This window comes from Pungitius pungitius, chromosome 12, assembly GCF_949316345.1.
Source record: "Pungitius pungitius chromosome 12, fPunPun2.1, whole genome shotgun sequence".
NCBI classification, from domain to species: domain Eukaryota; kingdom Metazoa; phylum Chordata; class Actinopteri; order Perciformes; family Gasterosteidae; genus Pungitius; species Pungitius pungitius.
Genome location: NC_084911.1, coordinates 18,110,396 through 18,133,516, shown reverse-complemented (window position 1 = coordinate 18,133,516; position 23,121 = coordinate 18,110,396). Strand labels below are relative to the sequence as shown.

The 23,121-nt window shown below is 49.0% G+C and overlaps 1 protein-coding gene across 1 annotated transcript; it reads right to left on the bottom strand.

Annotated features, from left to right (window-relative positions):
• Positions 1–91: 91 nt before the first annotated feature.
• Positions 92–22,832, bottom strand: nfixb (nuclear factor I/Xb; the record flags this gene model as incomplete). The annotated part of the gene is made up of 11 exons (XM_062566185.1): positions 92–5,589; positions 7,307–7,398; positions 9,042–9,189; positions 10,440–10,615; positions 13,626–13,754; positions 17,741–17,815; positions 19,715–19,845; positions 20,358–20,393; positions 20,715–20,835; positions 21,521–21,595; positions 22,733–22,832. Coding segments are annotated over 11 exons (1,098 nt in total), but the record flags the coding sequence as incomplete, so codon positions are not given.
• Positions 22,833–23,121: the final 289 nt, after the last annotated feature.

Below are 23,121 nucleotides of genomic sequence, written 5' to 3'. Positions count from 1 at the left end.
ACATGCAGGACATACTGTGGTACTTTTATTTCCCTCCATCACTGTAAAGCGCTGCTTGTAAACGACACCGTAGTAATAATGACAGTCGAGATACAGCCAAGAACATCCTTTTATTCAATCAAGTCAAGGTGGTGATCTTTTCATACTGTTTTTTTCTCTTTATTATTATTATGGAAAAGAAACTGTAATTAACACATGCATTTCACCATGGGCTCTGGGGGGGGGGGGGGGGGGGTGGGAGGGGGTGTAGGGGTCCTGATGGAGGAGGAGCAGCACTCGTGGTGGGAGGGGGGGCTAGGCCGGCCGGGGGGAGGGGCCTCAGTCTACGCTAAACACGGCCCGGCATCCTATAATACGTGTTAACAACAAAGAAAAAAAGAATACAAAAAATTTAAAAATGAAACGGCGGACGGTTCGACAACAAGGTTTGACTGGACTCTAAGGCGGGGGGGGGGGGGGGGGGGGGGCAGCCCGTTGGTCTCTACTATGGCTTCTCAAGCTGTGGGCTCTTACTGGTAGAAAGGCTTGATCGATAATACTGCTGCTGGCTTCATGTGTGTGATTGAAGTAAAACGAACAAATAGTTGCATGTATCCCATGTCTGTGTTTCTAAATGTGTAAACCACTTGATTTTGCTGGTGAAAATCCCCCCCCCCCCTCCCCCCCGTTGGTTGAAGGATGGCGGCGGGTCGGTGTGCGATCGGGTTACATTTTGGGCCTTTTCAGTCCTCGGCTGTGGAACCGGTGCCGCTTAATAAGGTGCTTCAAGTCCTTAAAAAAATGAAATAGATAAAAATAGCTGGTCGCATTCAACCACTAGAAAGGTGCATAACTGAAGGTCTCAACGCAGTAACAATGATGAAAAAAAAGGAATCCAAATCCAAATTGAAATATAAAAAAATAAATAGATAGAAACAAGCATTAGGAACAAACTTGCCTAAACTAGCGATCAAACTGGACGTCTTTCTTACGGCCCGAAACCCCAAAGTCTCCCATGAGTGCTCCCCCCCCTCCCTCCTCAGGGAGGCCGGTGGGTGGGAGCTATTTCTTGCCTGTCCCCAGCGGGGGGGGGGGGGGGGGGGGAGGCCCAGAGCCCCGTGGTGCAACTTGTTCACTTACATTAGCTGTTGAATGGAGAAGCTGAAGAAGATGGGTATGGTGATACAATGTGAAAGCGTACAGAGTAACATGTGAGCTAACTGCATTCTGCTCAGACAAGAAAAAATAAAATCTCTGCGTAGTCATTTTTTTTTTTTCAGCCCCACCGTTCAGGAAATGGGAGAAAAGGAAGGAAGGAGGGGGGGGGGGGTGTTACGCCGCTACAGACTACTCCAGTGTCCGAGATAGACAGAAGACAAGATACGGAGGAAGAGAAGCAAGACAGAAAATATATATTTTTTATCTTTTGTTGCTTTTTTTTCTTTTTTTTATGCTTTTCTTAATTATTCAACAATAAAAGAGGAACTAAATCACACCAATGTCCTTTAGTACTATGTATACTGCTTGTAAAAGCTCCAAGAAGAGGAGGCGAAAGATATAGAAGTATGAAGGAGGGGGGGGGTGAGGGGGGGGGCGGCGTCTTTTATGTGGTTTTTTTTTTTTTGTTCTTTTTTTTGTTTCTTTCTCGATGGGCACTCAGGATTACGAGATGGAATCTGTGAACAAAAGGCACTTTTTAGGGACAACCTTTAAGATGCTCTGAGTCTATAACACTACGTCACCAAACATATTTATAGTCATTTACAGTGGGAGATTCTCCGGGGGGGGGGGGGGGGGACCGCAAGCCGTCGAGCTGCTGTCGCTACGACTGCTCCGCTTGGGTGTAAAGGTGTGTATGGGGGGGGGGGGGGGGCGGTGGAGCATTTTGTCACAACAACCTCTTTCAGAACGTTTCTCCCCCCCCCCATCGGTAAAAAAAAAGAAAAGAAAAGAGAAATAGAATAATGCATGGTTTCCTAAAATTTTATGATAACACTTAATTTTTTTGATTATTACCATTTATGTATAATAGAGATTGAATGTACTTTATTCTTTACGAGAGCACCAGGTTTTCATACTGATATATATTTTTACGAGCTGCAAATGGTTCCTTCAGCCCTCCCACATTTAGAAAACAAAAAAAAAATCAATGAAAATTGATTTTTCTTTCCTTTAAAAAAAAAAGAAAAACTGATAAATGGAGGAAGAAGAAAAAAACAACAACAACAACAACAACAAAAAGCAAATTAAAAAAACGGTTTCCCCAAACTTACTTACAAAGAGGGGGGGGGGTATTTTTCTCGCCGCCCTCGTGTTTAGAGTCCCGGGGGCACGTGGACTTTCAAAACAACAACAAAACAACAACAACCTTGGAGGGGTTTCCCCTCTTTTCTCGTGACACCCCTCAAAACAATCGCTAACAAACAAACACAATTCCTCTACCAAGGCATTGCACATGGCTCAATCGACATACATCATTTAGTTTCACGAACAATACTTCCCATCAAAACAAGAAAGAAGACACCCGGACCCCGTGTTTTCTCGTGGTTAACCTCGCCGGCGCCATCCTCAGTGTCTCTGGATCTTTCCCAGTGGGCTTAGAGACTGCTACTCAGATGCATCCTTTGAACTGCGCCCCGTACGCCATGCTTCAAAAAATAACTAGACTGCCACGGAGCTTATCTTGCAAATGAAAAAACTAAACAAAAGTGTATATATCTATAAATATATATGTGTATTATATATAAAGATGCTTGCGATTATCTAGTGAGCTGTCGCCTTTTCCTTATTTCCTCTTCTTTCCCTCCCTCTCCTGACATAAATGTGTTTTTTCTTTTCACCATTTCGCTATAGCTTATCCGTGAGAAAAAAAAAAGGAACCTGAATTCATGTTTGACAAATTGCATAATGGGAATACAGAGGCACTTCCATAGATTTAGAAAAAGCAATCGCTTGGGCCCCCGTCGACGCCCCCACTCGGCGGAGCTGGTTCTCTCTACGAAGCCGTCGGTCGGTCAACTACGTCGTGTTTCCCTGCAGCGAAGTGAACGTGGCCAGGCAGTCCAGTTATTTTGAGAGGTCGGATGGGCGGGTGTGTGACTTTTGGCGGGGGAGAATCGGAGGGAACACGTGCGGGATGATGGTGTAAAAAAAAAAAAAAAAAACCCATAAAGGTTTCCTCAGATCGTCTGTTTTCTTGTTTTTAAGACTTCCCTTTGAATTGAATTCAGTGGGGGTGGGAGGAGGGGTTGGGGGGGGGGCGTAATAGTGGTCGGTGAGTTTACGATGTGGCGATCGGTGCTCTGCCAGTGGGATCACAGCCCTGTGAAACACCCACTGATTTGAGAAGAAAAAAACCACTCGAGTGGCGCTCAATCGGTTCGGCTGGTACGATTGTTTTAGTGCAGATTTTGATCATCAATGGCTCATTGATTCACAAATAGTAAAGGGGGTTTGGGGGGGGGGGGGGGGCGCTGGTGTGTGAGTGAGTGCGTGTGTTGGGGGCATTACCGTAGCAACCAATATCCTGATCCTAGCACAAATCGGGGCACAGGGTGATGGTCCTCCCCCCCCCCCCCCGCTGGGCTAACAGATATGTCACATATTCATTTTGCTCCACAGTGTGGCCCCCTCTGCTCTTGGAGCAGCGGCCCGTCTGGGAGTGTAAACAACAGGGTAAACTTTAGGGAGACTCGGGGTCCCGTCTCCAGCAACCTTCCCCTTCCTTGCATCGGCCTTTTAAAAAAACCAATAATGTAATTGATCGCCCATCACCACCGGGGGGGCGAAGTAGTGGGCTGGTGCTGTTGACCTGTGGGGTTCAGCAGGTCGGCCTTCCTGTGATTGTCAGGGCCCTGCACGGTGTGGGCCTCCGGGTACAGTAGGTGGCAAATTGGTTAACGGGGCTCTGAGAAGGGAAGAACCAGTTTGACACTGAGGGAAAACCCACTTCTCTCTTTGTCTCTTTGCTTTCTTTTGCCGACTGTTTGACGAGAAGATCGATACCGCTCGCAAGTATTGCTAGAAACCTAGCTTAGCTTAGCCTAGCTTAGCTTAGCACAATGACTGCAATGGGTTTGTTCATCCAATCGCCTCCCCAGTCAGCGTCCAAAGACGTCTTCTTCTCAGATGGTTCTGAGGAACAGACCCTCCAGTCCGGTTGGTACCGAAGCGAAGGGTTTGGATCCTTTGTGCCCAGCTAAAGCTAAGCTAAAGCTAAGCTGCAGCTCGCAGACGCTTCACATGTCGAGAGGTACCGATCATCTCGTCCAACTGTCGGCAAAAGGAAAAAATAGCAAAGCAAAGAGCCAATTCCCCAAAAGGTCAAAACCGCGTCTCTACGTTTTGGCATGTACCACTTGGTCCAGGTCAGCTGACCACCCTGTCTACACCGCTTCAAAATCCCAATGTGTTTCTCTATAAGGTGCTGTCATTCAAAAACAAACAATTATAAAATAGTACAAATCCAAAAAAGGAATAAATTCAAATAAGAGAACACACAAGAGATAACAAAATCAATCATCTACATATCACAAGAGGGCAAAGGGGGGGGGGTGGGGGGGCCAATAGCTGCTGTCTGAAGCCGCCAGTTAACGGCCATTAGCGATGTGCTCACATTGGGACGTTTCTAATCAGGTAGAGTGAGCTCACGGGGCTGATTGTGTGACCCAACACCAACACCTTCGGGCTACGACAATCCAAACGGGTGTGTCTTTGTGTGTGTTGTCGTTTAGGAAATATGCGCTGTGGTCGTGGCGCAGATTGTGCAAGTGTGTGTGTGTGTGTGCGTCGCATGCGTTTGGGGGGGGGGGGGGTTGTGAGAAGGAGCTCAAATCAGGTCAAATGATTCAAACTGAACAAGGTGGTGGGGGCGAGGGGGGGGGGGGGGTCACGCGGAGCTGATAGACACGAGGTTCCCCTACCACGCTCTGTCGGTAAATAGTGCACATCGTTGAGATTAGTGTTAATAGAATCAAGCTCCCAGTGCAACCCTCCATCACGATACGTTTTGTTATGGCTAAAAAAAGGGACTTTTTGTCTTCCACGCGGAGAGGGAACGTTGATCAATTCAATTCAAGGCGGACTTGCAGCTGCTGCTGGAAACCAAATGGCGCGTTTGCTTCGGTCGAGGCCTTTGGTGCCGAGCTCGAATGTTGTGTAAGAGACACATTTGTTGTGTTTGCTTTCCATTTTGCGAGCCACTCATCTACACAACGTGTGCTGGGAGGTGCTGACCTCTCTCTGTGATTCTATTGAATTTCTTTAAAAGGGGAGAGCTGCTGGCTGCCGTTTTCCCCCTTTGACCCTTCTTCAGTCTTCACTGCCAACAGGATAAAGTAGTCCAGAGTTCCTCTAAACAAAGCGTCGTGCTGCTGTGGTTTTTCCTGCGCTGCTTGGTTGTGTTTTTTGTGTCAGGTGAGACGTTCTGGGGGTGGAGAGGGTGGGGGGGGGGGGGGGGGGGGGGGGGGGGGGTGTTCCTGTGATAGCTCTGGGGTTGGGGCGGTCGTCGGGTGGAGGACAACTGTTGTTTCTCTGCTTTTTCTATTTCCGCTTGTAACGAAAGAATCGTAGTTGCTGGTCTGTGCACAGATCTTGTCAGAGGAACCAAGACTGTAGAAGAAGAAAAAAAGGGGGAGGGGGGAGGGGGGTGATCATGTTAGTATCAAAACAGATACATTGTGAATATGAAACAATGGAATCGATCAATTGAGGCCCCACTTTGCAATCCAACTCTTGGTCCTGACATGTTTGTACACATTGTACCATGGAAGGTCGCAGTGGACCCTGTTATATATATATATATATATATATTCCTGCTCCGGCGCCATGTGCCCCCCCCCCCCCCCCCGTGCACTGTCCCAGCAGGCCTTGGGCATTGTAACTTCTCCCTTCTTGGTTACTCGCTTTCTCTCTCCTTCACCCACAGTCCATCCATCTCCCGTGAAACACTCCCACTCGATCCTTGGCAGCGGACAGTGACCACCCTCTTTTCTTTCCCGCCCCTCCCTCTCTGAAGTACACCCCTCTCCTCAAATTCAAGATCAACTGGCTATGACATCATGTCTGGTTGCCCTGGGTAACGAGACGGCCGAGACGTGACTTCTGCTGGGGGGGGGGGGGGGGGGCGAAACTCTGTCCGCTTCGCTCCCTCCATCTGCGCCCCACCATAGGTGTCTCGTTTCCCAACCTTCTCCTGCTCGCAGCGTCTCACACCTGCCACTAGAGGGCACACGGAGCCCACTGTTGACAGTGGGGGAGAGAGAGAGAGACTGAGAGAGAGAGAGAGAGAGAGAGAGAGAGAGAGAGCTCCTCGGCCGTCCCGTAGTCACCACATACACACATGCTGACACGCTCTTTTGTCTGGTGATCTATCATTTCTTTTTATTGGCTCATCAATCGTTTTTGTGAGGCACATGCAAACTATTAATGGTGTGTGTTTTGGCTCTGCCTCCAAAAGTCAAACCAGACATTGTGTCCCAGTCAGTGCTGAGCATCAATGAGCGCATTAAGAAAAAAAAGCCTAGACTGGCAAAAAGTATGTTGATGCTCCTTAATGTTTTGGTGTGTTTTTCTTGGTTTGGATCGAGGTGGCCTTGGTGATATTTCAGCCTCTCTGAAAGGCCTCGTCTAAACATCGGAGGTCCACCTCGCTGCTGAAGGAAAGCTGGAAGAGCCTTTTTATTGGCAAAAAGCCGTTTCAGGTCTTCGAATTTCTTTTTAGGAGCGAGATGTGCGGGGTGGTCGCCTACTTTGGGTCAGTCGTTTACGACATAGCAGGGTGAGAGGCACACAGTGGAGAGGGCTCACAACGAGGGAAAGTGGGGAAAAAAATGGGAAAAAGATTATTATTGCTACGGGGGGGGGGGGGGGGGGGGGGGGCGAAGAAAGGCGAGTGATTTCAGATGGTTTCCATGTGTTCCGGAGCTGAGCTGAGCTGGGAGATGAGTTGGCTCAAGGTGGGTGGGGTCGGACGCTAATGAAAAAATTACCGGTGGCAGCGGAGGGGAAGAACCCGAGAAGGCTGTAAGACGAGAGAAAGCGCAGGGCAGAGCGAGAGAAAGTCAGGGGGGGAGGAGGGGAGTCGGAGAGGGGGGAGAAAACGGGCAGCGAGGGAGAAGGCCTCGGGCTCAACATGTGCCGAGTAAACAAGACGAGCACATATGGCAACCCGCGCCCGGGCAGAGGAATACAGATGCACGAGTGCACGCGCCGACGCCGTGGGGCGGCGTGAAAGGAAACACGCCAGCCGGTTTGCAGGGGGGCGAGGGATTCAGAAACATATTTCCGCCAACATCCACACGGTTAAGGAGTCGGTGTAGGCTCCTACCTGCGTCTGCTGCGGGATGTTCAGAAAGTTGTTGTCCCGTGATCCGATGCCGACAAACCTGTTGGGAGCTGTGGCGCCTGGCGTGGAGTATGCTGGGGAAAAAGAAGAGGACCAAACTGAGGCGTTAAAAGACACGCGACAGCATCAAAGCAATAGTTCCCATCGCGGGGACCACGGTTGTTCACTTTTCTTACCAAAAGCGGGAGGAAACGCTCGACTCTGCTGGCGTGTCGGTACAGGACAACGCTACAGCTAGCGGCCGGTTAGCTTAGCACAAACACTAACCCAGCGCTTTCAGAAGCTAACAAAACCGATCACCAATCAATAGAAAATATTAAACACGTTTTCACACATTGAGGTTTAATATGTTCAAATGAAACAAACAAGACATTACGTGTTAATTTGACTTGCTAGCAGGTGGATTTTGTTACCTTTAAAAACAGCCGGGCTAGGATCCCTAAGCTAAGCTAAACTAACAGGCTGCTGGCTGTAGTCTAACTTTCATTAAAAATGTCAAACTATTGCCTTAAACATGTGAGAAGTAGATGCAGATAAATAAACTTAGAATTACAGACAAGCATTTCATTGAGGTCATCACGGCTCAACAGAGAAATCTGCCAAAATGTGGTACACAAACTTAGCTCTTCCCCCCGAGTGATTAAATCCCGCTGATAAACTCGGCTTGAAGTGATTGAGTGCACCAGAATCCTGACGTTGAGGATCAGTGAGGGACGTTTAAAGCCCACTGGCATCAAAGTCTCTGACAAATTTAGGGCAGTCTGAAACACCCGACGGACTCCAGCGCTTTAAGCTCACCCAGGGATTCAGGAGGCAGTGTGCAGACTTGTGTTTGTGCGGAGGAGGAAAAGGAGGGAGGACAAGGAGGAGTGAGACAGAGTGAAAAGATCATTTGGATATTTATGTGTATGGACATATACATCCATGTGTCTAAGAATTGGAATAACATACATAAGACATAAAAAAAGACTTAGAGACGCTGACTGGGGGGTAAGACGCAAACACTAAATTTGAAGGAAAGCTAAAAAAAAAAGAAAGAAAAGTGCTCCATCCAGTGCCCCTCCGGTCAGAAGTGAGGAAGACAAATGCATTGAGAGGAAAGATCCACGGTTGGACGGACACCCCTTCACCCTAAAAAACACCCTGTTCTTCTTAACGATGACCAAGCAAACAAGATCCCACCAAGAAACTAAAATCAACTCAGCCATCAACAACAAAACTTCCACCACCGGAATATTTAGAGTCCATTTAAATTAACTGCCCTAAATGTGCACTCGTCACAAAAAAGGACCAATGAATACTCCCAAATGCCTTGGTTTGCTAATGAGTCCGTCAACGGGAGGAGAGGAGGAATTAAAAGGAGAAGAGCCGGGTCGGCGATGCGGCCTCCACACCAGACGACGCAGTGTGGCCTCGACAAGTAGAGTGGGTCTATCACAGAACCCTGATGAACGCCACAGGACCCCATCACGACAGACGTGTCTAACCACATCTCTGGTGGCCTCCGTCTACTCTCAGCTCCACGGTACATCCTGTGCCGGCTTCCGTAGCCTTCCGAGGGGGTTTAAGGTAGGCGAGCTTTTGGGCGCACGGGGGGCAGGATGCCACGGAGTTGGAGGAAGAGTAACTGCAGGGGACTGGAGCGGGTCGGAGGGTTCAGATCGTTTTTTTTTGTTTGTTGTCGTTTTTGAGAACGGTCTCTGCAGGGATCACTTACACGAAGATGTGGGCGAGGAGAGTCCGCCGTCAGGGGGCGTGCTGTTGGGTTTAGAGTCGGGCATAGGGAGGGGCACTGGGCGGGCCACTGGGGGAGGTGGAGGCAGCAAGAAGGAGCCTGGCATTTTGCTCTGGCCGCTCCCGTTTGGCTGCAGACAATACAAACAGGGTCAGGTGGGCGACATGCGACAATCCGCAGACACGGAATGAAAAAAAAAAAGGAGGATGAAGCTCGGAAGGCCAGGTCCAAAAAAAATGTCCATGACGGAAGGGGTGGGTGGGAGTGGGAAGAAAGGAGGTGGTGGGGGGAACGACAAACCAAAGGATAGATGTATGTGGACGGCATCTTTTATGGAGGTGTGAAAACATAATAACCACCATGGGAGGTGAAGCTGGACCCTGAGGTGAGCGGTTCCACCGGGGGTGTGGTCCGGGGTGGGTGCAGGGAGGGAGGTGAGCAAATTGTCGACTGGGTTCGTCCAGATGATGGCAAGAAATCAAAAACCGATGGGAGAATACTGGTCTTCACAAGCACAACACAACCAACGATACCAGCACCAAACAACCAAAACGCCAACTGAAGAACCTACAAAAGGCTACAGATGGAAACAGAGACACGATGACACAACACGGGGCGGGGATGCTTGACTCAGGTGGGCCGTGACCGATTCACTCTCGTGCTGATGGTTGTACCTCCTGAGGGGTTTGGGTGGAGCAAAAATAATGAAATCAACGAAAGGGGAGGAGGAACGACTGGAACAGCAAACGGCAAAATGGACATTGACAAGACAGCACGAAGATCAGCCGAGTAAACAGATGTGTGTGTGTGTGTGTGTGTTCACTTGTTGTGCGTGGGGGGGATTTCTGTGCATTCCTCTGTACGTGGGACAGGCAAAACCATATAGAACCATAGGTGTAATGAAGTGCTAATAGGGAAAATACAGAATGTTTTTGTGGTTTAAAATTCCCATTGTAAAAAGTTTAGATGGATAATTTATATTTAGTGTCAAGATGTGCAATTCGAAAACTGGAAAAATCCATTTTTTTCTTATGAAAAACTAAGCCTCCATTAATTAAAAAAACTAAATATAGTTTGGAAACATTTTCTTGTTCAATTCAATGAGAAAATGTGTCTTTGACTGGTACTGAGCATAATCTATGTTGCTCAAAATTGACAAGCCGTCTGATAAATTAGGTTGCTTTGCATGAGATTAGTTACATTCACGCAGCATAATATACCAATTAAAATTTGAAAAAAACCTTCTGGAAATTTCAGGAAGGGAAATCAAACCACGCCATGTCGAACAGATGATTTTAATTGCTTCTCCAAACACCACAGCAGCCAATGCGAGCCGAGTGCACGGTGCGGCTCTCTGGATGAAAGGTCACAGCGCCTTACCTGTCCGGAGGCCTGCCCCGAGCCATCGGCGCAGACGAACTGCACAAATTCCTTCAGGGGGTCCTGTCCGGGGTGGTGGTGGTAGCGGATGGTCGGGTGGGTGAAGTAGGGGCTAGACTGCTGGATGATGGAGGGAGACGGGAAGTGCAAGGCCGAGGCTGAGGCCCGGGGACTCCCTGCCGACAGAGACACTTCTGTTAGAAGGGCACAAGCGCAAAAGGTTGCTGAGAGCGGGAAGAGGGACGCCGGCAACTCATCTCCTGCACATTCTCACAGACGGAGGGGCGGGGGGGGGGGGGGGGGGGGTAAGGGTCAATGAGGGATTGCAGCAACAGCACAACTGGAAGCGGCGGAGCATCGATATGGTTCCAAAAATGCTCAGGGTGAAAGTAATGTTGTTTTTTCCAAGGGCGGCGGATTTCAGGTCAATTCGGCATTGCTCGTGATGTTTTGTGTTTTCATGTTTTATTATCACCCTAATAAATCTATAGGGCTTCATGGAGGAGAACACACAAACACACACATTGTATTCATCTGTGCACAATCAGACAATCACACTACCCCATTCGCACCGCGCACATTCAAACGGGCACCAAGTGTTTATTTTGATCACCCGAAACCCGAAGCGGCTCGCGAATAGAAAAAAGCACAAAGAGATCGTAGCGTTGGCGTCTAAAATTAGCCGGCCTGCGTGCCGTCGCGGCTGTGATTCATCCCCCGTTGAAGCCGTTTGTCGTCCCATACATTTTGTTCCTATGAGAGAACTACGTTCACACCGTATATCCAAGTTGATGCTTTTCTGTACATTTCTTTAAAGCCTCATATGTGTAGATATACCAATATCTATATAGATGTGTATGTGTGATTGTACACGACAGGTGGGGGTATGCAAAAAATATACCAGCATTAGGCGGCTAATGAGCTCATGAAGAATGTAGCTTTTAGTTGCTTTAGGAGAGGAATTCGCAGCACACAGAGCTGCATGCATGTGTGAGGCGTGAGAGGCGGGCAAACACAAAGCCCGCTCTGTCGGACCCGCATCCATCACCAAATCCCCTCCATTTGTATTAGAAGCCTGTTCCCCTCTCTGCTGTGCCAGTCTGACACCCACCCCGTCCAATGTCAGGCCCCCCAGCTGCCCATGTTGGGCTGCCAACACTGTTTGGTTCTTATACATTGTGTGTGAGAGTGTACTTCACGAGAGTGCCAACCCCAAGTTGCAACCCCCCCCCCCCCCCCCCCCCATCCCTCCCAGATAAGGGCCTATGCTTGTGAGCCCCAGCGACACCTTGCTCCCATGCCAGGCCTCCCTGCTTCTATTAGTCCCCTACTAATCCCATTAGAGGTGAAGGCCAAACACACTGGGGCTATGGGGGCAGGTTGGGTTAAGGATGGGAGGGGGGGTGGTGGGATTATACTGAATGAGAGGCATAAATATGTTTTGGTTATTCCCACCATTTATCCATCATGTTTAAAAGTGTGTGAATGAATTCTTGAATAAAGATGCGATGTTTGGGTGGCCCTGGGGGGGGGGGGGGTGGGCTAGTGCTGCCCCCCTCTTTGTGTGGAGCAGGTATATTCTGTGTGAATGCGTTGCCTTGCCTGTAGCTGGATCTCAAGGGGGGGGAGGGTCCGTCAAATACCAGTTTCCCAGTGAGCTCCCACAGTGGGTGGACTCACCGTTGGCATCTTGTGGAAGAAGAGGACGTCTCCTTTTTTTGATACGTGCCACGAGATCAAAGGGAGTGCTGATTTATTGTCGTTTGACGTCTGATGTCATGGCGGGTGACTTGTTTCATTCAGCCTGGTAGGGGATCAGCGAGTTCACACTGGTTCTACCCTTGTACGTACCTTGAATCATTTTTAAATAATGGCAAAGAAGGTGTGGAATAGTGAAGTGGAGTCACTGGAGGCACTTAGCCCCCGTTATGCCATACACTAAAATACTCATGAGCAAAAGTGCAATTCATGGAATTACAAAAAAAATCAACTGGAAAAAGGGAATTGAACCCAGAGATGTGGAGTCCATTGACGTCTCTCCTCTTCCTCTGGTTGGTTATCCAGCTTCACAGAGGGCCGTCATTAAAGGGCCCAGTGATTTGGTTTCGTACTTGCACAAAGATTTAGGATCCCAGAATTGGTTGAACCCAAAGCAGGAGAGGCCTAAACATCTTGGCTTCCAGTCTCAGCTTAGTTGTGAATGAAGAGCTTGATCCTCCGTCTCCCATAATGCAACTCAATAGCATCTTTCAATAACCCCCCCCCCTTTTCTCCTAAATAAATATAAATATCTAACCCCCCCTGAAGTTGGAGGGGGGTTTATCAGCAATTTCACATACTTTGAATCAAATCAAATAATTCCTAAATATCCGCACGGTGCTGGTGAGCACGGTCCCCTCACAGCAAGGAGGTCCTGGCTTTGTCGTCTCCTGGTGCTACAGGCTGTGGGGTCGAGGCCGACTCGTGGCTGTGTGGACGTGAGTGTGTCTCGGTGTCAGTCAGGGTGTACCGGGTGGGATCAGAACCTCTATGAAGGGACCAGCAGCATTGAAAGTGACTGACTGAACAGATGTGGTGGTTACTTCATGTATTTGAAGCTGGTTTTGTTGCGAATAATTCAAGTGCAATTTATTTATTTTGCCAGTAAGAGTTACTAGAAATACTGTAAAGAGAAATGTCACAGGTTAAAAAGATGACCCTGGCCCCCCTTATTCGGTGAGTAAACAACTTGTGATTCAAGTGTCATTCACAACGTCAAGAAGACAATAAGCACAAAAGCCTCCAAATCGGCTGAAACTTGTGCAATTAGGACACAAGGACAGAACAGGCAGCAGCGAACCCCCCTGCCCCCCCCCGAGTAGAGGAACAGACATTTAGAGGAGTGACCACCAAGCCTCCACCACACACCCAGAAAGGACCCAGACTCCCCAGGAGCTCCGCCACCAGCTCCACCTGCACCCTACGGGCTCAGAAGCACCAGCCCCTCCGCCAAAGACACTGCTCCCCCCTCTCGGCTGGGGGGGAGGGGCACGGGGGCCCTGAAGAAGTGCTTTGGGGTGGCTAGGCGGACATGGTGAGGAGGGCGGCGGGGGTTGGGGGAGGGGTGCGGGAGGAGAGGAGGGAGGGTGGGTGGGTGGGTGGGGGGGTCGATCAGGGGGGGGGGATCTGGAGCTGGGTTGGTCTCACCTGGTCTCACTCCCGCCAGCATTGGCAGTGGGTGGTGGGTGAACGCCATGCGGGGGGGCCTCGTCTGGGAGGACAGGGCGCTGAAATCGTATTTCCCCGACTTCTTAAGAGAGCCAGGCGACGAGAGTCCTGGCAAAGAGGGGATCAACAAAGATGGCAGAACAGAGACCAGGTTTTAATCAAACATGCCTGCTTCGCTTTGGTTGTGTTTTTGAAATCAATGTATTGATCGGACGATTCATCCATTGATTTTTTTTTTTGATTGGCTTGACACACAGATGGGTCCGTCACAATCCGTCTGCCGTTACGCGGCGGCGAGCTGAACCATGTGACTTTAGGGGGCCACGGGGGGGGGGAAAGCAAGGTTGAAGGGTCCGGGGAAGACGCCATGTTTTGAAGCAACAGAAGGGCGGAGGGGGGGGTGGGGGCACAGTGGCGAGAGAGAGGTGGGGGAGGAGGGGGGCCTGGGGACAAGCAACGGCGGTCCATCTACGGTCACCAATGGAGCGTCTGATAAACACCCCCCCCCCCCAGTCAACTCCCACTGGTTTCACTCACGGGACACCTCCTCCAAACTGTCCGACTCATCCCAAATACCAAGGCAGACGCTGCGCCCCTCTGCCATGTCCCACGGGTCAGGTGTTTCATGTTACACACAAACACACACACACACACACACACACACACACACACAGCCAGCGGAGAGGCGGAGGAGCGACACACATAGACCAACCCATCAAAGTGCCTATAAAGGACTGCATGGCGTATCCCTCCTCGGGCCGGCTCATAGCGGGCTCGCTAAGTACAGGCCGGGGCCCTCGCCAGCGGACCAGAACCACGGCCAAGAGTGTGAGAGCCGCAGAGCCGAAAAGAAGGAGGCTCTGTTCGCTGATCAAGGCCTGGTGTGGCGGGCCGCTGAGGGGAATTGTTTTGATGTATGACAACCTAAAAGGCACTATTTAAGACTTTTTGAGGGTTGGAGGGGCGGCGCCAAGCGGGCAGGTTTGACCCCTGGTGAGGACCGCTATGTCCAACGCACCCTGGGTCCAATTCAAACGGGCCAATGAGGAGCGTCGCTTCTCCTTTCTCTCCAACTCGCACTGGTAGAATACGGTGATAAACAGTAATATTCATACTTATAAAACAAGCACACTCTAATAAAGGCCGGGGTAATTTGGACACGGCTCGGGGAGACGTGGAAATAGATTTTTACGAGAGAGGCGTATAAAAGTGAGCAGATTTCTGAAAAGCTTTCACTTTATTGCCACACCAGGAAATGTTTTATCGCCGTTTACCCACAATGCTCCCAGGGCACAGCTGTTTGACACAGTGTGGGCACCGACGAGTATACATACAAATAAAACATTTAAAAAAAGGTGGCCACCACCACTCATGTTCGAGCGATGCGCTGTCATGTGACTCTGCCAAGAGGAACGGATACAACAAGCAGGGGGAGAGAAAATATGAGAAGAATAAAGGAGAAAAAAAGGGCACAAAGAAAGGGTTTCATTGGTGGCCTGCTGAGAACCAATGAGTACACAGCGATGGATCCCATGACCTTCGTAGCTTTGCTTGACTTTTGAGTCAGTCTTTAGTTTGATGTGTGAAAAGTGTCCAAAGTTACCTGTAACACCTTAAAAGGTGATAACAAGTAAATGCAGCTTTAAGTAAAAGTACTCAAGTCAGTTTAACATTATTTACTACTAATTATTGAGAATCATATTGTTGGGATCAGAACATGTTGACACGGTTACATGTAAGCAGCATTTAAATTCTGTATATGTCTGCCTCTGAAAGGTCGTAGGGTTGAAGTATAAAGTAGCACTAACTATAAGATGAGTACCACTGAATGGTACTGTGGAGTACTCATGGTTCCCTTTGACCTTGAGTGATGTGTCTTTAGTAGAACTGGTCCACAGCCGGGATTTGTTTGAGAAAACAGTAATCCAGCAATAAATTTAATGAGCTTTGTCCAGGCGGCACAAGCATATCCTCGCAGGTTGCTGTGGCAACGGCGTGGGCCTCCTTAGCTACGCCGGTGACAAGGGCGTGAGAAGCGGTGGGCCTCGGACTGAATGTGCCAAAACAACTGGAGTCGCAGTCTGAACGCCGCGCCGTCGCACTGGTTGTGTCTCTCGTGCGTTTCCTTTTACGCGAGGATCCAGGTTCAAATCCTTTCTTCTGGCACCTGCTGCGGCAGCGCTCCCTCTGTGGTACGTTTGTGGAAGACTGCGAGGGGGTTCAGTCCCGAGCGGCTTATCGCGCACACGGCAGCCTTTAAATTATTTATATATTGTTTTCTGGACTTGACGATCTCCCCCTAATTAGACCATGTCTCTGCAAACGGGGCCCAGATGCCCAATGAAAGCTTTGTCTGATAGAGCTCACAGAAGTTACTGTGATCTCTGCCTAAATCTCACACACACACGCACACACACACACACACACACACACACACACACACACACACACACACACACACACACACACACACACACACACACACACACACTTGTTTGTTTCTAAATTATTTCTATGTGTCCTGGTCCTGGCACATGGCGCAAGCAGACTGGCAGCCAATTGCTCCCATGACCCTCTGGTCTTGCTGCGCTAACAAGCTGGCGACCACACAAGCCCCCCCCCCCTTCCCCTCCCTGCCTCTCCCAAGACTGTCAGCGAACTGGTCCAGTTGCATGTGCACAAACACACACACACACACGTGTAAGAGTGAGAGAGAGAGAGTTGTCAGGTGATGCAGACACAATGTCGTGTCCCTCGTTAACGGCCTCGCACATCGTTAGCGCTCATAAACACCGAGGTAAGAGCGAGGACACCTCGGCAGTAACAAACACGCACACACCACAGTTTTTAAGCCCACAACACAGAATAATTAGCTGGAATTCTTTAATCCCCCCTCCCCAACCCGCCAGCGGGGCTTTCCCGGCCCCTGAGGCAGAAGCAGAGAGGACGGGGGAGGGCGGCGGGAGGAAGCACATGATCACCTGTGCGATACCTTTCTCCTTCAGGTGGAGGATCAGCTGCGGAGCGGGCCGGAGGCCGGGAGACCCTTCCCCCCCCCTCCTCTCCCTCCTCCCCTCCCCTCACCCTCCATCTCCTCCCCTCCGAACACCACCGCCACCATCACCGGAACAGATGTCTGCTGTAACCCAGTAGCTCCCTTTCGCTGTAGACACATGGAGGCGCCATCTGGAGCGGAACGCCGCTCCTCTCCAGATTGCGGGAGTGTGTGTTTTTACGTGTGTGCGAATGTAAATCAGAGAGAGAGCGAGAGAGACCAAGTCTAATTGTGTGTGTGTGTGTGTGTGTGCGTTGCCAGTGAGTAAGCATGTCTCGGCGACAGAAGGCGCCTCGTGCGTTGATGACACACCTGCGCGCCTTCAGTCGTGTTTGTTTGGGTCCCGTGTTTCTTCCTTCTCTTTCCTTTGGAGGAGTCGGGCCCGCGGCAGGTGGGCCGCCGCTCTCTGCGGCTGCGTCCAAACACCCGGCTGCGTGGAGCGGCTGCCGCTCGCAGCCCGACAAAACACTCATTCTCTCACGCGCGCACACACACACACACACACGCGTGCTGCTCCTCCTCTGCGTCTCTCATCACTTTCTCTCTCAGGGCTCGACAACAACATTGTAACACCCAGAGCACTTAGCCGAATGTTGCTGACAAATTCACACCGCCTTGGAAAAACTGTTTGTATGCATGTGGTGTGTGACAACAATGTGGTGCTTCGGGGGGGTGGGGGGGGGGGGGAACATGATAATGCACATAATTACACATTGAAAGCACAGCGGATTGTTTGTCAGACGTAAAAGTGTGTTTGTTTTGTTCTGGGAGGCACCAGAGACAAGTGATTTCTTCCACAGATTGAACAACAACATGGTATGAGGCAGACAGGCGGTGGATGCTGTGGAGCTACTGGGCCCACCAAAAGGCTTTGGTCAACCCACAGCGCACAACAGCAGACATCTGGCACCAGCAACCGCACCCAGCGTAGCCACAGAACAAGAGACAGCAAGACGGGGTGGAGGAGAGAAAACAGCTCACAGGAACAGGACAAGATGCGGATACACGTACACAGTATAATGTTTAATGTTGTTCTAACCATGGTAAGGAAACTGCACTCCATCGCTCTCATGCTTAATCTTCCTCTCCTGCACACTGGCCAAATGGTGTTGCACTGAAAGGCCAAACAGGGGGAGAAGAGAAGAAGAGTTAACAATCGGAGGAGGAGGGGGGGGGGAGGAGGAGGGGGAAAAGACAGAGACACAGAGGGAAAGATTGACAGGGAGAAGGGGGGGGGGGGGGAGAGAGAGAGAGGTGGTTAAATAACAGGCAGCAGGGGATTATAATGTTATAGAGTGCGGCAAGTGTTCATAAAAAAGTTACATCGTTACAGCTGGTGATATTAAAATGGCAGCATTTGAGTGGGAGTGACGCTTCGGTAGAATACGTGTTTAGCAGAATCAATTACAGAACGAGAGATACGCACACAAAGTGGTTTACAAACACAGTTTGACATGGTGGATGGAAAATGCTCCGCTGCTGTAGGTCACGTTAGCTTAGCACAAAGACTGCAAACCACAAACTAAACTCAACAGTAAAGAAGTCCAGATATAGAGCCAGAGGGCGGTTGGCTTAGCACGAGCACTGGAAGCGGCGGAAATTCCGCCAAATATTCTGAAACCCCAATAAAAATGGACGAACAACCCATTTGTTATGCCCAAAACACTCGGCAGAGGTTACGAAGGCCTATTTGCTAGGGTTTAGGGTCGTAGGTTCATCACCTTCTAGAAAAGGCATGACTCCGATATGCTCTCCGTCACGAAACGATGACATCATTCTGCATAATGATTACCCCATATGCAGGGAAACTTGGGGCGCTGATGTCAGGATAACAGGCTGCAGGACAAATGGGTTTATGTCCCATAGGACATCAGACTTAAAAACCCAGACTGTTTGCCGTGGAAGAAAACGGGAAATATATTTAGTTTTAATCTGGCACTTTAAGTCCGTCTGTAAAACAGGGCCGTGACGTAATGGCATCAGGTGTGATCTGCTCGATGGAGGCTCGGTGCATAATATACACTGTATAATGTTTTAAGTTTCTCAATGGAGGAGTTGGGATGGTGATGAAGGGATTTGAAGGAGGAGGAAGAGATGAGCTGTGGCTTCTGGTCCATTTCGAGTCAGTTTGTATCAAATTTAAAACACATGTGGTTACTACTAGCAATGATAGTAGCTGACACCAATGTTGTCCTAATAAACTGATACCTATTTAGTCAGGAAGGAGTAGTTCAATCATTTTGGGAAGTACACAAATTCACCGTTTAGCTTAGCTTAGCATGAACACTGGGTGAGGAAACAGCTGGTGTAGTTCAAAGTGGACAAAATCCACCCCCCAGCATCTCTACAGCTCAACAATGAACATGTTGTTTCTTATTTGTTAATTCTGTACAAAAACTATGGAGTGCAGGAAGTTACTGCACCTGATTAAAAAATACCAAGTCTTGTTTCACACTTTTATGTGTTTGACATGTTTTTTTGAAACCAGGAGCACTGAGCGGTGGATGTGACCTTTCTAGTCATGTGCTTGTCATTGTTAAGGCGTCTGCCTTGCCAAACAAATAATTCCTTTTACACAAGGAACAAATTATTATTATTTGTATTATTGTAAATGCATTACATTAGTAGGTATATATATATATAAGGATTATGGACAAAATCATGATTATTTTGCCCAATATATATACTGATTATTTATCAGACAGAACCTTCTGCATGACTCCTCCCACCTTGTTCTCCCTCTGGTGGTTGGCTGACTGAGGAAGCACTTGATTTGATACACAGCAGAGCCCAGACTGTTTCTGTGCCATAGTGAGCTAACCGGCTGCTAAAAAAAAAAAAACATCTCCCAAAATGATTTCTTTAGTCAATCGCAGACTTCATCGAAGCGTTATTTTTTTTCTTCATTTTTCCGGGTGTTGCGCCTCAGAAATCAGAATGAAATCATCTGACATGATGTGGACCTCGGCCCTGCTGTGTGGGGGTGTGGTGGGGTTGGTTGTAGCCGGACTACCTGCATCCACGTCGTTGGGCCAACCGCTGGACTGGGAGCTGCTGCCGGCCGCCGGGGAGCGGCCCGAGTAGAAGACATCGTCCACCGGGCTGTCCATCTCGCTGTCGTCAATGGACTTGCGCTTGTTGGAGCTGAGGGAGACCAATAAAGAGAAAGTTGGTTTTAACTTCGTGAAGAAGGGCGAGAAAACAGAGAACGGGAGATGGGGATTTTACTTTGAGATTTATCACATTGTTTTTTTTCCTCTGTCAGGCTGGTTTTTACTAACTGTCGGTTCCCATCTAACAGGAATTCAGGGCTTCAACAAACGCACGCAGCACAACTGAATCCAGTTCGTCCCCTTTGCACAAACCGTAATGTGGCAGCATGACATGGAGGGGGGAGAAGGTCTATCCAGCGCGCGAGGCAACGCTGGAACCCATTTGTGTGCCTTTTTGCAGATTCCTACACTCAAACATCTGCGGTCGATAAAAGGGGGGGGGGGCATTTTGCCGCCGATCCAACGGGGTTTTACCGCGCATTTGCTGTTGTGTGCATATCTGCGGGACATGCACGTGCGTGTGCGTGGCTTTTGTGAAAATGCGCCGCCACCGCCTGGGTTACATTAGTATCAAGGGAGACATTTGGTAATGAGTGCGACTACCTCCGTGGGAGACTCGCATAGAGCTCCATTTCAGTCCTGCAGCGGGAGATGGGCAGAGAGAGAGAGAGAAGGACGACAGGAGGGGAGAGGGGGGGAGACAAAAGACACAAACAGAGACGGAGTGACGGACAGATTGGCAGAGGGAGGGAAAATTGTGAGAAGGGGTCGAGAAGGATTAGCAGTGAAGATGGGGGAGCAAAAAGGGGAGAGAGAAAAAGAGAGACAACAATAAAAAAGCAGAGAGTTAAAGCATAAGGGACATAGCAGAGTTAAGGGGTTACAGGAGTGAGGAATATTAGTAAAAGAAGAAAAAAAACAACAAGGTCATTGTACTTTCGCGTGTGTGTCTGCGTGTACCTCGTGGAGGGGGTGGAGGTGATGGAGCGCCGTCCCAGGGTCACCTGGTTGATGTTGTAGTAGCCGGGGCTGTCCAGGTCAGCCAGGGAGAAGTTGGGGCCGGTTGCCGTGGCCACCGGGGCTAAAGAACACACACACAGCGTTTATGTTTATGATTTTGTTTTTCACCGTTTTGTCGTATTTAAATGCATTTTATTATTAAACAGAAATGTAACTGGTAATGATTTAAGTATGCTTAAGTGAATATTCTTATATCATATGTTGATATTGGGATAAAAGTAATAGCAACTATTTAGGCCAGCATACCTGACATGCCTAGTTCAGAAAGTTTCTTGACCAAAGAAGGATTGATGGTCATGAAACGTTGCACGCACGTTCATAAACTTTGGTGAAGCGTCTGCTTCTGAATACCGACACTAGACTGCTCTTTATCAGGGTTGTAAAGTGGAACCGAAAGCTGGAGACTGGGACAAAGCTTCTGTGGTGGGTTTTTTAGGAGTAAACTTACTCTAAAAATGTTAAGATATCTGGCTTTGACTTCCCTGTTCTGGTGTAGCCGATTGAATATGTTGACCATTAAAAAAACTGTTAAATTATAATTTTGTGTAACAATGTGGCTCATTAAATGGTGTTGAACAACAATAGAGCTCTAGAGTAATAATATAATAACCCCAGCCTTATGCTTTGAACGCTTGGTGTAGGAGGGATGGTGATTTTCTCCTTTACGGTGTTACCAGAAAGCGACCAAATGAAGTGGAGATGGACGGAGGACGGACGGACGGGGGGGTATTATAGCCGGGACTCACTCTGCGACACTCTGACCAGCTCAGCTACGTTCCAAACCCCAGAAGTCACAAAGCAGTCCTGGAAACTCAAGTGGCCTGGGAAGAAGAGGAAAAAGGAGTGTGTGAGAGAGTGCACTGGATGTACCGAACACAAAGAAAACGGATCAGGATACACACACACTTATATGCAGAGGGATCTTAATAACACATGTATGCCTGTGTCATGCTGACAGACCATGTATTTTCCATAAAACTTTGGATACAGTAACGCGGGTTCATTTCACATCATTGGCTCCATCTCAGCTTTTCAACATTCAGACAGCTTGTGAGCTTGTCTCAAACCACTGTGCTATCCAGCTAGCTAAAAACCAAGATAACTTACCATTGAGCCAGTTAACCACTGAGCTAGCAAACCACTGAGCTAACTAACCTCTAAGATAGCTGACAACTGAGCTAGCATCCAACTGAGCTAGCTAACCTCTAAGATAGCTGACAACTGAGCTAGCATTCAACTGAGCTAGCTAACCACTGAGATATCATACAACTGAGATAGCATTCAACTGAGCTGGCCACTGTTACAGCTCAGCACAGGAGAGTGCCATAAATGTTGAAATTGTATTAGCTTCCCTGAGTTAACTTTGTCCATCCGTACTCCATAATGTCCATGTCCATAATACTCATGCTATGTGGTGTGTGTGTTTGTGTGTGCAGCACATGCTAAACTCCAGGGTTGAGTGAACTCTAAATCCACATCGGTCCTCCTATTACTCCCTCTCTCCATATGTCCATCACTCCCCACATCCCCACCTTCCGTCTTTTTCTCTTCAACCCGCCTCCCTTCACTTTTCTCCATCCCTCCCCTTCTCCTTGCGCTCCATCCAGGGTTAACCGCAGGGGGGACCTCGCATGAGATCAGCACTCTGAGGCGGCCATGTGGTTCCCATCTTCCAATAACGTCAGTGTGATTTATGAGCAGCCCGCAAGAACCCCCCCCCCCACCCCATACTATGGTACCATTGACTCTCCTTACCATAATAAACTGTGACCCAACTCTCCCGGGCCCCCCTTGCTCACAGGAGAGGCCTGCTTGTTAGGGGGGTGGGTAGTGAGTGTGTGTGTGTGTGTGTGTACAGATTGTGCAGGTAGGTTAGCGTCCGTACAGGTGAGACTACGTGTAGGCGCAGGTGTGTCACACATTTTTAAAATGTAAGGAAAAAGGCGGGAGAAACTCACCATTTGGCGGGGGCTTGACGTCTGTGTCTCCTTGCTGGTTAGAGTTGTCTGATTGTCCTGATTGTTCTGAAAGACACACAGAGAGAGAGAGAGAGATGTTTAGTCAGGTGGACAGACGTCTGGCCACCACCCAGGGGCAAAGGGGGGCGGTCAGCAGAGGGGAATCAGGCTTTCTTTTATCCTTCCCACTGAAGAGAGAGACACGGGGGCCTGAGATTAAACACGTATACGTTTATACGCTCGGTCGAAAGTCAGAGAAGGTCAAATCAAAGAGAGAAAGCCTTTTTTTTAACGTTTTTGAGGTTAATTTTTCTGTTTGTGCATGTTTTGTGCTATTCTTTTCAATCAACCGTTTTTCTTCTTCCAGCTTTAAACCACACACTGTTTTA